General features: G+C 56.0%; 2 protein-coding genes across 6 annotated transcripts in view; one reads left to right on the forward strand and one right to left on the reverse strand.

Moving 5' to 3' along the window:
- The first annotated feature begins 281 nt into the window (after positions 1–281).
- LOC311629791 (alpha-1-acid glycoprotein-like) lies at positions 282–3,565 on the forward strand. Its single transcript, XM_084898193.1, has 6 exons — positions 282–928; positions 1,301–1,443; positions 1,680–1,750; positions 2,754–2,861; positions 3,022–3,125; positions 3,389–3,565. Exons 1-6 carry the CDS (start codon positions 488–490, stop codon positions 3,473–3,475), a joined length of 954 nt encoding a protein of 317 aa, XP_084754319.1. The 5' UTR covers positions 282–487; the 3' UTR covers positions 3,476–3,565.
- A 611-nt stretch (positions 3,566–4,176) lies between these two features.
- Positions 4,177–13,237, reverse strand: part of AKNA (AT-hook transcription factor) — a 43,341-nt gene continuing 34,280 nt past the window's right edge. For all 5 annotated transcript variants that reach the window (XM_084898188.1, XM_084898187.1, XM_084898186.1 and 2 more), the window contains exons 16-22: positions 12,483–12,659; positions 11,748–11,863; positions 11,093–11,239; positions 8,472–8,567; positions 6,773–6,898; positions 6,294–6,486; positions 4,177–5,316 (exon numbers count right to left, since the gene is read on the reverse strand). In XM_084898188.1, coding sequence (XP_084754314.1) covers positions 5,043–5,316; positions 6,294–6,486; positions 6,773–6,898; positions 8,472–8,567; positions 11,093–11,239; positions 11,748–11,863; positions 12,483–12,659 — 1,129 coding nt within the window. In that variant the 3' untranslated portion in view covers positions 4,177–5,042. The remainder of the gene's footprint in view (positions 5,317–6,293; positions 6,487–6,772; positions 6,899–8,471; positions 8,568–11,092; positions 11,240–11,747; positions 11,864–12,482; positions 12,660–13,237) is intronic.

Here is a 13,237-nt window from a genome sequence, read left to right on the forward strand (position 1 = left end):
TTGTATGGATAAAGATTTGGCCCCGGCATGGAGAAATGCAGAAGGTGGTAGAGTTAGTAATTGCACAGGATTGATTTCCTGAGCACCCACTGTGTGCTGGGCACTGCTGCAGGACTGGGGGCAGCTGGTGAGAGAGGGCAAGCTTCCCTCTTGAATAGCAGAGGATACAGACAACCCAGAAGTGACTTCCTGTTTCAGATGTTGGAGATGCTTCGCATAATACACTTATTGAAAATAGATGTTCACCTTACTGCCCTGTGTTGTTGCTTTTTTTGTTTGTTTGTTTTTTGTTTTTCTTGGAAAATGTCCCTGTCTCCAGGTCTGGGTTCGGGACTCTCTGGACTTTTGTTCCTTCACAGTTGTTACCACACTCAACTGGATTGAATTCAAGTTTGCCTTCCCCCACACCCTGCACCCCTAGCCCCACATCTCCCCTACACCCCAGGCTGGCCCGGGGACTCTCCAAGGTGCCTTCAGCATCTGATTTATGATGGGTCCCTCTCAAGTCCTGCCACTCAGCAGGGCAGGAGTGGATGGGACCGTGAGCACCTGTCCCTCAGTTTCCACCTGGGCTTTGAACAGCTTAACCTGTTCTCTGGTCTCAAGGTCAGTGACCCAAATTAGACCCCAGGGTGAAGGCTTTTGCTGGGCTGACTTTTCGAAAAGGAGGGAAGGTTCTGCGCATGGCATTTCCCAAACGTGCACCGGATTGTGTCACAGCGGGTCCCCAGGGCCCTGCCCACCGCTCATTACTATAAAGGTCACCGCACCCCTCAGCCGCCAGTACCTCCGACACCAGCGGCATCCTCCTCTGGCCATGGCGCTGCCCTGGGCCCTTGCGGTCCTGAGCCTTCTTCCTGTGCTGGACGCCCAGAGCCCGGCGTGTCCCAATTTCTCGGTGCCCATCACCAATGCCTCCCTGGACCAGGTGGGTGCCTGGGCCCTGAGTGCTGTGGGCGCTCTCTCTCTCTCTCTCTGGACTTCCCTTCCCCTGCTGGTTTGTGGTCAGCCTCTCCTGGGTGCTGAGTGAGAACCAGGCCAGCCTCCAGCAGCTTTCCTCTGCCTCCAAGTTTAGAGCTTCCTTGCCCTCAGCAGGGCAAGCTGCACTCGGGAAGGCGCTGCCAGAAGCAGGGAGGGTGATTCTGGGCTGGGGAGAGTGATGGCCGATTCCTGCAGGCCCCACCCCTCCCTCGGGCCCCTGATCCTGATTTGCAAAGTGGAAATATCTGCCCTGTCTCCTCCAGCTGACTATCCAGGACTAAGTTCTCAGTCTTCATCACCTGCTCCTGCTTCTCCTCAGATCTCTGGCAAGTGGTTTTATATCGCCTCGGCTTACCGCTTCCCCGAGTACAAGGAGGAATCTCGCAAAATCCATGCATCCTTCTTTTACTTCACCCCCAACCACATGGAGGACAGGATACACCTCAGAGAGTACATGACCGTGTAAGCCCCACACCTGGCCCTTGGGTACCAGCTCAGCCCCAGCCTCAGCCCAGCTTTTGGCCCCTCCTCCCAGCTGCCCAAACCCATGGATCAAGCCCCTGACGCCTCCTGGCCTCAGCCTTCTCATCCAGGGAATGGGGGCAGGCTGACTCTAATTGCCACCTGACTCTCCCCCTCCAAGATTGTGACAGTCCACTTCTCCTTGGCTATCTTACTGTTTTTCTCTCTGGCTTCAGTGAGGGCCAGTGCATGTATAACTCCACCAACCTGAGGGTCAACCGGGAAAATGCGACGCTGACCAAACATGGTGAGCCCTCAGGGGAAGGGTTGCTGTGTGGGATGGGAGATGGTGGGTGGGCCAGCCCAAAGGAGGGCACCTGGGGCTTTGGGCACAGAGAGCCCGGGAGACGCCCACTTCTTACATCACCCTGGGCCCGCCGCCTGCACCCTGAAGCAGTCAGTCACAGCTGCCAACACCTCTGAGCTCTTACTATGTGCCAGGTGCAGTCTGAAGTGCTTTGTATGAATTAACCCACGTTAATGCTCACAAACCACCCAAGGAGGGCATTATACTGATCAGCTCAGGACATGGAGAGACAGGTGCCCACTTGGCTCTCTCACTCATCCTCCAATGACACCTACACTCAAACCGAGGTTGGTTCTAGTCCTGCCTCTCAAGCACTCTTGTTTTTTGTTTTTGTGTTTTGTTAATTCTCACCTGAGAGTATTTTCCCGTTGGTTTTTAGAAAGGGAGGATACAGAGAGAAAGGAAACTTCAATATGAGATACACACATTGATTGGTTGTCTCCCACACCAGGTCTGGGGACTGAGCCTGCAACTGAAGTACATGCCCTTGGCTGGAATCCTATCCTGGACCCTTCAGGCCCTGGGCCCATGCTCTATTAACTTAGCCAAACATGTTAGGGCTGTCACTTTTTGTCCTTTTGGACCTAAGGGTGGCAGCACACCCATGTCCCCACCATCACTGCAGAGAAGGCACATGGCAGGCACACACAGATGTCAATGGAATTGAACCAACACCTGAGGCTGCTCTCTGAACCTCATTTAACTCACCTGTAAAATGGGGAGGAAGGCCCCAACAGCCACAGTTCACATGCGGGTCCTCTGATGCCACATCCATTGGGCACAGGGCCTGGTGCCCAGTAGGAGTGAGGGACACATGGCCCAGGTGAACCCCTGTCCCTCAGCCATTGGCTGTGTGGGCCTGGGCACACCCAGGTTGCCTCACCTGTGAGGAGGGACCCACTGTGCCATCTCCATGGTCTCACTCAGAGGCTTTCTCTTCCAGAGAATGGCACAGACCATTATGGCCAACTGCTCCTGCCCAAGGACCCCAAGAGCTTTATGCTTGCTTCTTTCCCAGAAGACAAGCAGAAAATGGGGCTGTCCTTCTTTGGTAAGCACCCCAAACTACCACCAGGCTTATCCAAGGGCCACCTGCTCCTAGGGCTGGGACCCTAGATCTCCAGTCCTCCCTAGTCTCTACCCAACCTCCTCCCCCGCCCACCCCACTCATACACTGACATGCCCACCTGTCCCCTTGCTCCCTCCTGCAGCTGACAAGCCAGAGGTGACTCCGGAGCAAATGCAAGAGTTCTATGACTACCTCACATGCATGGGCATGGACAAGTCGGAAGTCATGTACAGCGACGAGAAAAAGGTGAGGGCCAGGAGGACTAGGTGGTGCCCACCTGAGGACGCTCCTCCTTTGGGCAGCCCAGAGGCCCAGAGAGGGCCATCACCCAGCCAGAGCTGCACAGAGAGGCAGGAGAGTCTGCTTTTCTGTGCCCAGCTCACTGCGGGGACCGCTGAGCTTCCCAGAGGCCCATGGGGTCTGCTGCCCCAGTCCAGAGCACACTCCACCTTCCCCCAGGACCCCTGCCCTCCCCTGTCACTGTGCTTTCTTATCCCACTGTCCTGTAGAATCTGTGCCTGCCGCTGGAGAAGCAGCATGACGAGGAAAGGAGGAAGGAAAAGGAGAAGTCTGAGACAGGCTCAGCATTGGATTAGGACCTCATCGTGAGATGCCCCCACCCTCCCTTTGTACGTCAGTTCTTTCCCTCAGTTGCTCCAATAAAGTTTCTACATTTGGAATAGGCAGATTGACATTTGCTCACTCATTCATTCACTCATTCATTCATGTTGAAGTCTGGGCTCCTGCCTCCAGAAGCCCCTGCTGTAACCCCCAGCACACATGTGGGATGGACGATGGCACGTGGTGTGGGAGCCCAGCTCAAGGAGGTTCCTTCTGCAGGAGGGGGAGTCTGGGAAGGCTTCCTGGAAGGGGCATGTGAACCAGCCTAGAAAGATTAGGAGCTTGGTAACACCTGCTGTTCCTGCTGCAAGCCAAGGGCCTGAGAGGACAGGTTTGAGGAACAAAAGGCAGAGGACCCAAAGCGGGAGTTCAGGTGGATAAGGTGGAGAGGACTAGGCACAGGGCATGGTGCCCGGCTTGAAGGACCTTAGGGCAAACATCACCCTGATCACATGGAAGGTTAGCACCCAGGCCAGGGCCAGGGCAGAGACAGGCGGAAAGTTTGAGTCACAGAAGCCACAGAGGGAGGCAGGAAGAGGGGGAATGTGCCCCCAACAGGTCCACGGATGTGGAAGGGGGGATGGCTGTGTCAATCTTCCCCCCGACCTAAGTGACTTTAGAAGCCACAAGTCCATTGGCATGCACCACAAACACCAGAAACTCTGGGAATGTTTTGGAGGTTTTTTTTTTGGCATTTCTTTTTTTTTTTTTTTATGATCAATATTCATTCTTCATTTGCCTCATAGCAAAAATAGAATTTTCCAATGCCCCAAATATACAAATATCACTCATGCGCACACATTCCAGAAAAGCTGAGGTACACGCTGCTGCGGGGTGGGGGGTAGGACACGGCCTGGTGGCAGGGCCATAGGCCAGGGCCCGGCAGCTAGCTGGCCACTGGCCCAATTCCACAGGGATCCCCGGGACAGAGCGGGGAGGTCTCGAGATGAGGTACAGAGAGGGGGCCAGGAAGGAGGCTTCCTGGGGTGTCTCCATCCCAGCAGGCCCATGGGAAAGGCTGCTCTGATCACAGAGGAGCTGGGGACAGGTCACCTTCAGGCCGGCACCCCAAGATATCCCCAATGGTCCCGGAGTGTCTGGGACCGGCCACGTCTTTCCAGCGATGCCTTCTGCCAAGCGGCAGGTCACAGGCAGGTGGCCAGGCTTGTGCCAGAGCCCCTGGCCCCGCCCCTTCTTATGTGGCTTTCTGAGGAGGATGCACGCCCAGGAACACTCCTCCCTTTAAGAACTGTCCACCCGCATATAAAATACATATTATTAGCTGGAGGTGGAGACGCCCAGAGACTGCATGTGGCAGAAGGTCCCGGCCTTGGTCCCGGCACCTCCTTCAGGGGCTGCTGCCCTGGGAGGTGACGTCTCTGGACGAGCAGAGCTCTCCCGTTTTGCAAACACCGGGACTGAGCCCGCAGGGCCTGTGCTGGAGGGAGAACCCCTCGTGAGGGGTCCGCGGGGCCTTCAGGGGAGACGGCAGCAGGCTGTACGCCCACCCGTCCGCCATCTGTCTCTGAACCCCCAGAGCCGTCAGAAGAGGCAGGAGCCCCGCAGGCTGTGGGCCTGGCGCAGGTCGGCTGACAGGGAGCGGCTCATGTGCTTGGTGGTGGTGCGGACGCTCTCGGCTGCCTGGACGGCTCGGCTCAGGGCCTTGTTGAGCTCCTCCAGGTCCTCCAGATCCAGCTGGACGGAGCGCCGGTGCCCTCCGGCTGCCCGGGAGGAGGCTGCGGGGGGCCGCTCGGCAGCCGGTCGGGCTGAGGGGGTGGTGGGGGCTGAGGTAGGTGCTCCTGGAGGACCGTAGAACCTGAGGAGAAGAGGGAAGTGGGCCCTTCACCGCAGAGAAGGCTGGGTGCCGCCCGGGAGCGCAGGGTTGTAGCTAGCCCTGTTCTGAGCCCCACACACCCCTACCTTCTGAGAATTTGAGGACTAGCTTGGCCTGAGAGTTACCCAAAACTTCCCCCAGGGCAGAAGCCACAAACACAAAACCCAACCAACCCTCCAGGCTAGCAAGCAGGGGCTATAAGGCAGTGGACCACCAGGGGGCAGCAGAGGCACATGCAGCTTTCTGAAGGGCGCACAGGCCTCAGCCTCTGGGCATGCTCAGTCTTGCCGCTGGAGAACATATAGGGCCCCATCAGCCCAAGCTGCAGCAGCAGCATTAGAAGCACTATGGTTCCTGGGCACCCTCTATGCAGTGCCGGCTGTCCATACTCTTAATCCTCACCATAGCCCATGGCACAGGGGAACAGTGGCCTGCCCAAAACCATGACATAGCTATGCTGTCGGGCCCTGAGCCCGGGGCCTTTCTCCTCCCCGCTGGCCCATCCACACCTGGGGACATCACGCTGGTTAGTTCTGCTCACAGGTGTGAGCCTGGAAGGACAGGGAACGGCCGCAGAAGTAGAGACCCCAAGATGACAGCGGGCACTCGGGGTTTCTAAGGGGCCACAACGTCCAGGTGGAACCGTTCCTGCCCAGTGAGCGGGAGCACTGCCAGGGTCTCCACCTGTGCCCGAGGCCCGAGCTCACAGCACGGCCTCTCCTAGTTGCCAGTGTGGAAGGTTCCTGAACCACTTGCCCAGACTCAGCTGAGAGTGACACTGTAGCCCGAGCCTCATGGGGGCTGGGGCTCCATGGTGCCCCGCACCTCTGCTTCATACATGCGGGAGAAGACAAAGGGGCACACACGCCCAGGTGCTCAGCTGCCTGACACGGGCCCCAGGCTAGTTGTTAAGCAATACAGAGGAGAGAGAGGCCGGGAGGGTGGAAGGGGGCTCTTACACAGTGGCGGACGGGTAAGGCATCACGGGAACCGAGGAGACGTAGGCAAACGCGGGAGGGGCTGGTCCCGAAGGCGCAGCAGCCAGATACCACAGTCCTGGGGGCGGCGGCGGAGGCTGGGACCCCACCCGCTTGCTCCTCTGCTTGGGGCTGCAAGCGGAAGGGGCGTTTCTCCTTGTGGACTTGCCTGCCCCTGCCAGGAAAGGACACCAGAGGGACAGTATGACCACCTGGAAGATCTAGCAGAGAACAGAGGGTCCGCCCAGGCCCTGCCCTGTGCGAGCTGGACACGGGGCTGGCTGTGCTGGGAGTCCCCAGATTCGGGAGGCGAACCCTCTGCCCAGTGTGCTCCAGAACAAGGGGTGGGGGGTGGGGGGGTGGGGAGGAGCTGCCCTGCACCCCCCACGCCCCCCCATGGGCCCCAAGCTCCCCTGGCAGAGCTGAAGGAGGAGCCTGAACATCTGTGCATCTGTGCCTACCGGAGGTGGCTGGGTCTGGGCCGTCGCCCTCTGCAGGGGATCCTGGTGACCCAGCTCGACCACACAGGGGACATCGCGGGGCATCAGTGGGAGATGGTCTCAGTGGGTCCCTGGCGACAGCACCCCCTGGAAGACCAGAAGGAGATATGGGGCTGGGGGATTATGTCTGAGATATCAAGCCTGGAGCCTCCTAACCAGACACACACCACCCCCCCCCTTCCCCCCTGCAAAGCACTGAGCTTCCCTCAGCAACCGTGCAGAGGAGACAACACTGATGGCCACTGTGACAGTGAGAGGCCACACTGCATGACCCAGGCCATCCGCTCAGGGCCTTCCTGCATTATTTTATCAAGTCCAGCAAGCCCCTGGGCTAGCTGCTGCCGTCACTCCCACTTTACAGATGGGAACACTGAGGCTCTGAAAGGTTGAAGAATTCATCAAGGTCTGGGATTTGGGTCAGACAGCGGTGTTCCTCTGTCTGACCCCAAGCCCAGCTCTCCGGACTGCAGCCAGTGCCCGTGGTCCTTCCTCCCCAGTGAGGCAGGCCCCTCCTCCATGTGGGAGGGGCCCGCCATGGCCCCGGGCACCAGAGGGTCAGCGGAGGCCTAAACTTGCCCAGTTGGCAGGAGAGTGGGCAGCCTCTGGGTCAGCTCCAGGGCCAGTCCACATGTTCTCCAGGCCTCAGCTCTGCCATCTCTCCCTCTGGGAAACCCTCCCACACCCCAGGCTGAATTACGTGCTCCTCAGCCACCCTGTGCTGCCCCAACCCAGCTCTGGCCACCCCACTGTGTCATTGCCTAGAGTTCCTTGGGGACAGGGCTCAGGGCCCAGCCTTGGAAGATGGTTAGTGAATGAGTGAGTGAATGAATGAATAAACGACCGAACGGAGAGGACTATTGGAACTCCAACAAAGGAAGAAGGGCATAGTAGAGTGCTAGGGCTCTGGAGTCACAAGGACCTGGGTTCAAATCCCAGCTCTACCACTTGTAAGCTATAGGCCCCTGGGCAAGATCCTTGTCCTCTCTGAGCTTCCCTACTCATAAAATGGCCTTAATAACAGAGCGGGCAAAACCTACTTCATAGAATTGCGAAGATTAATGTTTGTAAAACCCTTAGCATGATGCCCTGTATACAGTAGGGGATTAATAAATGTCATCATTATCATTATCATTATCATCATCATTGCTTGAAAGGCCTGAGAGCCCATCTCCGAAACTTTCATTATGGATGTGGAACCTTAAGCTCAGAGAAGTTAAGGAACTTGCCTAAGGTCACACAGTAAGTCAGTGGGGAGAACTGGGACTAGAACCCAATGTCCACATTCTCAGGCCACTGCTCTCTCCACGACTCTTTCCTGATGGGTTTGGGGGAAAGAATGGGAGTGGAGGGAGCAGGGAGGGGAGATAAGATGGAATCGCTGCTGCCAGTCGCCCTGCTGGCCGCACCCTCCTAGTAGGACTTCTCAGGAACTGCTTAAATCAGGTCCATGGTTTCTCCATGTCAAGGTCAAGGAGGGTGGCTTTAGGCCTTAGCACCTGGAGCAACAGGTGTGAGGGCAGGACACCCTGGGAGGCCTGAGAACCCCAGGAAAATTGGGTTCCCTGGTCTGTACCTTTGACCTGCCTCTAAGCTCAGGGCAGGCCCACATCTGGCCGGACATTACCCTCCCCTCCGTGCTCTGAATGCTTCCATCCCTTACCTGTGTCCTGGGTCCTCGCAGGCTGGCAGTGGGAACAAGAGACTGTGCTATTGCCTCTTGGGATAATCTTGGGGGGTAGAATATGGTACTCCTGGCCTGGGGGCAAGCACAGAACAGTCGGTGTCAGCTCTCTATGTGGCTGCCGGTTTGAGGGGGTTTAGTATAATGACCTCTCTGTCTCTCTAGTGTGTGGGCACACATGATACATGTGCATAAATACATATCCTATATAATAAAAGCCTAATATGCTAAGTGTCCAGTTGTCCATTCAACCAATCAAAGTGTAATATGCTAATAATGATATGCTAAGGCTGTTCAAATGCTTGCTATGACATGCGCTGACCACCAGGGGGCAGACACTCAATGCAGGAGCTGCTGGCTGGTGATCAGTGCTCTCCCACAGTGGGAGCACTGCTCAGTCAGAAGCCAGGCTTACAAGCAAAACAGCTGTGGCAGGAGCCTCTCCCGCCTCTGTGGCAGTGCAAAGGACGTCCGACTGATGGCTTAGGCCCCTGAGGTTCTCCAGACTGCGAGATGGTACAGGCTGGGCTGAGGGACCCCCCACCCCACAAACGAATTTCATGTACCAGGCCTCTAGTATTTATACATACACACATACACACACACACACACACACACACACACACACACACACACACATATTGAGTGGCCAGATTATTATGATCTCTGAAAGCATAATAATAATCTGACCACTCAGTGTAGACTGATCATGGAGTTGGGATTTTAAAATAAGGTTTTTCCATGTATAAGAACTGCATTGTGGTTAGAAAGAAGCAGAAGGCTTACTAGCCAGAGGCTGGGGGCCACTATCTCCTGGTCCCTTGACATATCAAAATTTTCAAACTTTTCCTTATACATAAGTACACTGAGTGGCCAGATTATTATGCATTCAGAGATCATAATAATCTAGCCACTCAATGTATATATACTAGAGGCTCGGTGCATGAAATTCATGCACTGGGGGGAAGATGGGGGGTGTCCCTCAGCCCAGCCTGCACCCTTTCCAATCTGGGAACCCTTGGGGAATGTCTGACTGCCAGCTGTGGGACATCACTCTCACAATCTGGGACTGCTGGCTCCCAACCCCTCACCTGCCTGCCAGCCTGATCACCTCCTAACCACTCCCCTACCAGCCTGATTGATGCCTAACTGTACCCCTGCTGGCCCAATTGCCCCCAACAGCCCTCCCCTGCTGATCAGGTCACCCTCAGCTGCCCTCCCCTGCAGGCCTGGTGTCCCCCCCCCCACCAACTGCCCTCCCCTGCAGGCCTAATTATCCCTAATTGCCCTCCCTGCCAGCCATCTTGTGGCTGTGGGTGCCACCATCTTTGAGGGTGGGGCAGTTAATTAGCATATTCTTTACGTTTTGGCTGTGGGCACCGCCATCTTTGAGCCTGGAACAGTCATTAGCATATTCACGTACATAGAGACACATGGGTCTTTTTTATTATCGTGAACTCTGATTCATTTCATCTCAGATCCTACTTAGGTACCACCTGCCTAGTTCTCAATATACAGAAGCAATCAAGCAACCCAGGCTCAGTTAGGATCCGAGAGCAAGCCAGGCAGACGTGACAAGCAGTGACAAAGAGCGTTGTCACTCTCCCCTGACCCGCGTGGCTGGCTGGGATGCGAATGGCTTAGGCATGGGGGTCATGCAGCTCGGGGAGCAGGTGTAGCGCATCCCAGACCCACCCTAGAGCACTAACAGCTTGTGAATGGCTTGTTGGGAGGACTGAGTGCGACCCTATCCAGGAGGCAGTCTGCCCGGCGCCCGGCAGGTACAAAGGACTCGCTGTTATCGGAACGCTGGTCAGACTCTCAGATCCTGACCCAACCCCAGCCCTGTCCATCTCGGAGTCTCAAATAAGATCATCTGAATGCTGCCTGATTACTCCTCCTCCTTCTCTCCTCTGCTGTATGGGGTGTCACTCTGGGGTCCTCTGGACTCCCTGCTGCTCTCACTTCTACCTCCTTGGCCTCTGTCCACTCCACTGGGGCAGAGCACGTGTCCCTTGTTTCCTGCCTTGTCCCCAGTGCCCAGCACGTGGGTCTGAGGTTCACCCCTCTCCCTCCCAGGGAGGTGAGGGTGAGAGCCACGCCTGTCACTCACCCACTCACCATAACCATCAACACACTTGCTGCAAATGCTTGCTTGTCAGTGTCTTCTCCACGGGCAGTCAGATTCACAAAGGCTGGCGCCCTATCCATATCTGTTCTCATGTTAAATACTTTGAACTCCTACCATGTGTCACCTCAAGCTTTACTGGTTCATAAGAGGAGGGGCCCCTGGGGAGTCAGGCCTAAAGGTCCGCCTGGAGCAAACGATTCAGGTCCTGCAAACAGCAGGCGTCTCATAACCCTCTTTATACCATGGACCTGAAAGGGCTTCCCCAGAACCAAGCATGGGCCCAGGCAAAGGGGAGGCAGCAGAAACTATGTGCTGAATGAACAAGTGGACAGATGCCCTGAGACTCAGAGGCGATGCTGCCTGCAGTTTCCTGTATCACAGGGCTCTCAGACATGTACTATTTGAACCACTAAATGGCACAGGAGACCCTCCTGGGGGCCATACCCCCTCCACCCTCCTTTCTGCTCACCTGTGTATTGGCCCCGGAAGGTGAACCTGTCTGGCCGCCCGGTGCTGCGCAGTCCTCTCGTTTTGTCCCGAGCTGCCCGGGGGCTGTCCTTGGTGGTCCTGGCCTTCTGAGAGGACAGCCGGGGGGAGGTGGACTCAGATTCGGAACCTAGGGTAGAAAGAGGGGCATCCGAGGGGCAGGCCATGGGGCTCATGCAGCTCATCCAGATCCACCCTTAGTAGTGACAGCGGACACATTCGGACCCCGGCCTGGGTGCTCAGCACTGGGCCAGACACTGTACCCCCACAGCATCCCCAGGAGGCAGATGCTATCATCCCCGCACCGTTAGCTGTCCCTTTAATTGCACGGAACAGGTAAACAACCCGGTCAAGGTCACGCGGCCAGGAAGGAGTGACCTGGGGCTGACCCCGGCCACTGATCCCAGAGCCGTGTGTGACTTCAGGCGGGTCCCCTGCACTTCTGGGCATGGGTGTCCTTATCTGCAGGCCGTGGGGAAGAGGACCTGTCTTGCCGGGAAGGTGAAGGGAGATTGTCTACAACAGATACACAAAAGCCTTCTCCTCATTTTGTGGAAGCTTGTCGCTCCGGTCCCTGACCGCCGAACAACAGGCCCAGGCTGGCCTCCAGGAGTCAGCCCTGGCAGGCGGTCACTTACTCAGGGACAGTCGGGGCACCTCCCGTGGCACCGAGGAGGATCTGGCTCGCCGCCTTCCTGCGGGAACAGGTGACTCCGAACCTCCAGGGTCGCTGGACAATCTCTCTGTGGATTTACTAGCAAAAGAGAGAGGAGAGAGAGAAAGAGGAAGAGCTGATGTCACCGGATGAGGTTTTACGCAGTGAGAAGGCCAGCCCAGAGAAATATCTGTAATGGGAGGAGGAGAGCACGGTCCAAACTAAAGACCCTGCAGTTAGAACCACAGATAGTGGCTCGACCCTCAGTTTCCTCATCCGTCAAATGGGAATAATCAGAGCAATTGCTTCAGAGGGTTTGTTAGGAGGATTAGTGAGACAAGGTCCATAAGATCATTAGCCTAGAGCCTCTCAGAGAAGCATTCAAAGTTAGCTGGCTTCACGTTATCATCATCAATGTCTGCCGAGGCAGTGGGCGAGAGTCCTGAAAATATTCACTAGTTAGGTGGTGAGTTTAGGGATATTCACTGTACCACTTTATTATTAACACATGTGTTTACTATATTTTTATGCATCGAATATTACATAGTAAGAAAAGTAAGTGAATGAATGAATGAATGAGTGAGTGAATGACTGAGTGAATGAATGAATAGATGATGAGAGAGGAGTATGGCTGTGGTTGTGCCACATCTCTGGGGAGAGCCAGAGGTCAGCCATGTCTACCCAGAGGCACTGGGGTAGGAGTTTGGGGGTCACCCACCTGCCATAGTGGATGCCCCAGGCGGGTGGGGAGTCGGCTGGCCGGTCCTGAGCCCGGACAGGGTGGTTGAAGGTGGACGGTGACTGAGTGAGGCTGCCCTGGGGCAGCTGGTGCAGGCTGCCCTCCAGCCGGAGCCGGAGCCGGGACACCTCCTCTTGCAGCTCGCGGATGGCCTGGCTGGGGTGGGGTGGAGACAGCAACAAAGGACAGAAGCAGATGAGGGGAGCTCAGCCACCCCGAGTGCTGCCCGATGGAGCCGCCTTGTCTTCCCTAGGAGGCACAGGGCCCAACTCCGCTGCCATTGGAGTCTAGAACTTCCCTATGTGTTCACTTTTCCTGCCACCATCTTTTTTTTTAAAATAAATTTTTTTAATTGATTTTTTAACAGAGAGGAAAGGAGAGTGGTGGAGTGTTAGAAACATTGATGAGAGAGAAACATCAATCAGCTGCCTCCTGCACACCCCCTACTGGGGATGTGCCCACAACCAAGGTACATGCCCCTTGACTGGAATCGAACCTGGGACCTTTCAGTCCGCAGGCCAACGGTCTATCCACTGAGCCTAACCAGTTTTGGGCATCTTTTTTCTTTTTCTTTCTTTCTTTTTTTTTAGAGAGAGAGAGAGAGAGAGAGAGAGAGAGAATGGCAGGGAAGAAGACAGGCAGAGGCAGGAACAGAGAAAAACCCATGTGTTGCTCCACTCATCTGTGCATTCATTGGCTATTCCTGGTACGTTCCCTGACCAGGGATAGAACCC

The sequence above is a fragment of the Pipistrellus hanaki genome (genome assembly GCF_964339955.1).
Source record: "Pipistrellus hanaki genome assembly, chromosome: 11".
Classification (NCBI taxonomy): domain Eukaryota; kingdom Metazoa; phylum Chordata; class Mammalia; order Chiroptera; family Vespertilionidae; genus Pipistrellus; species Pipistrellus hanaki.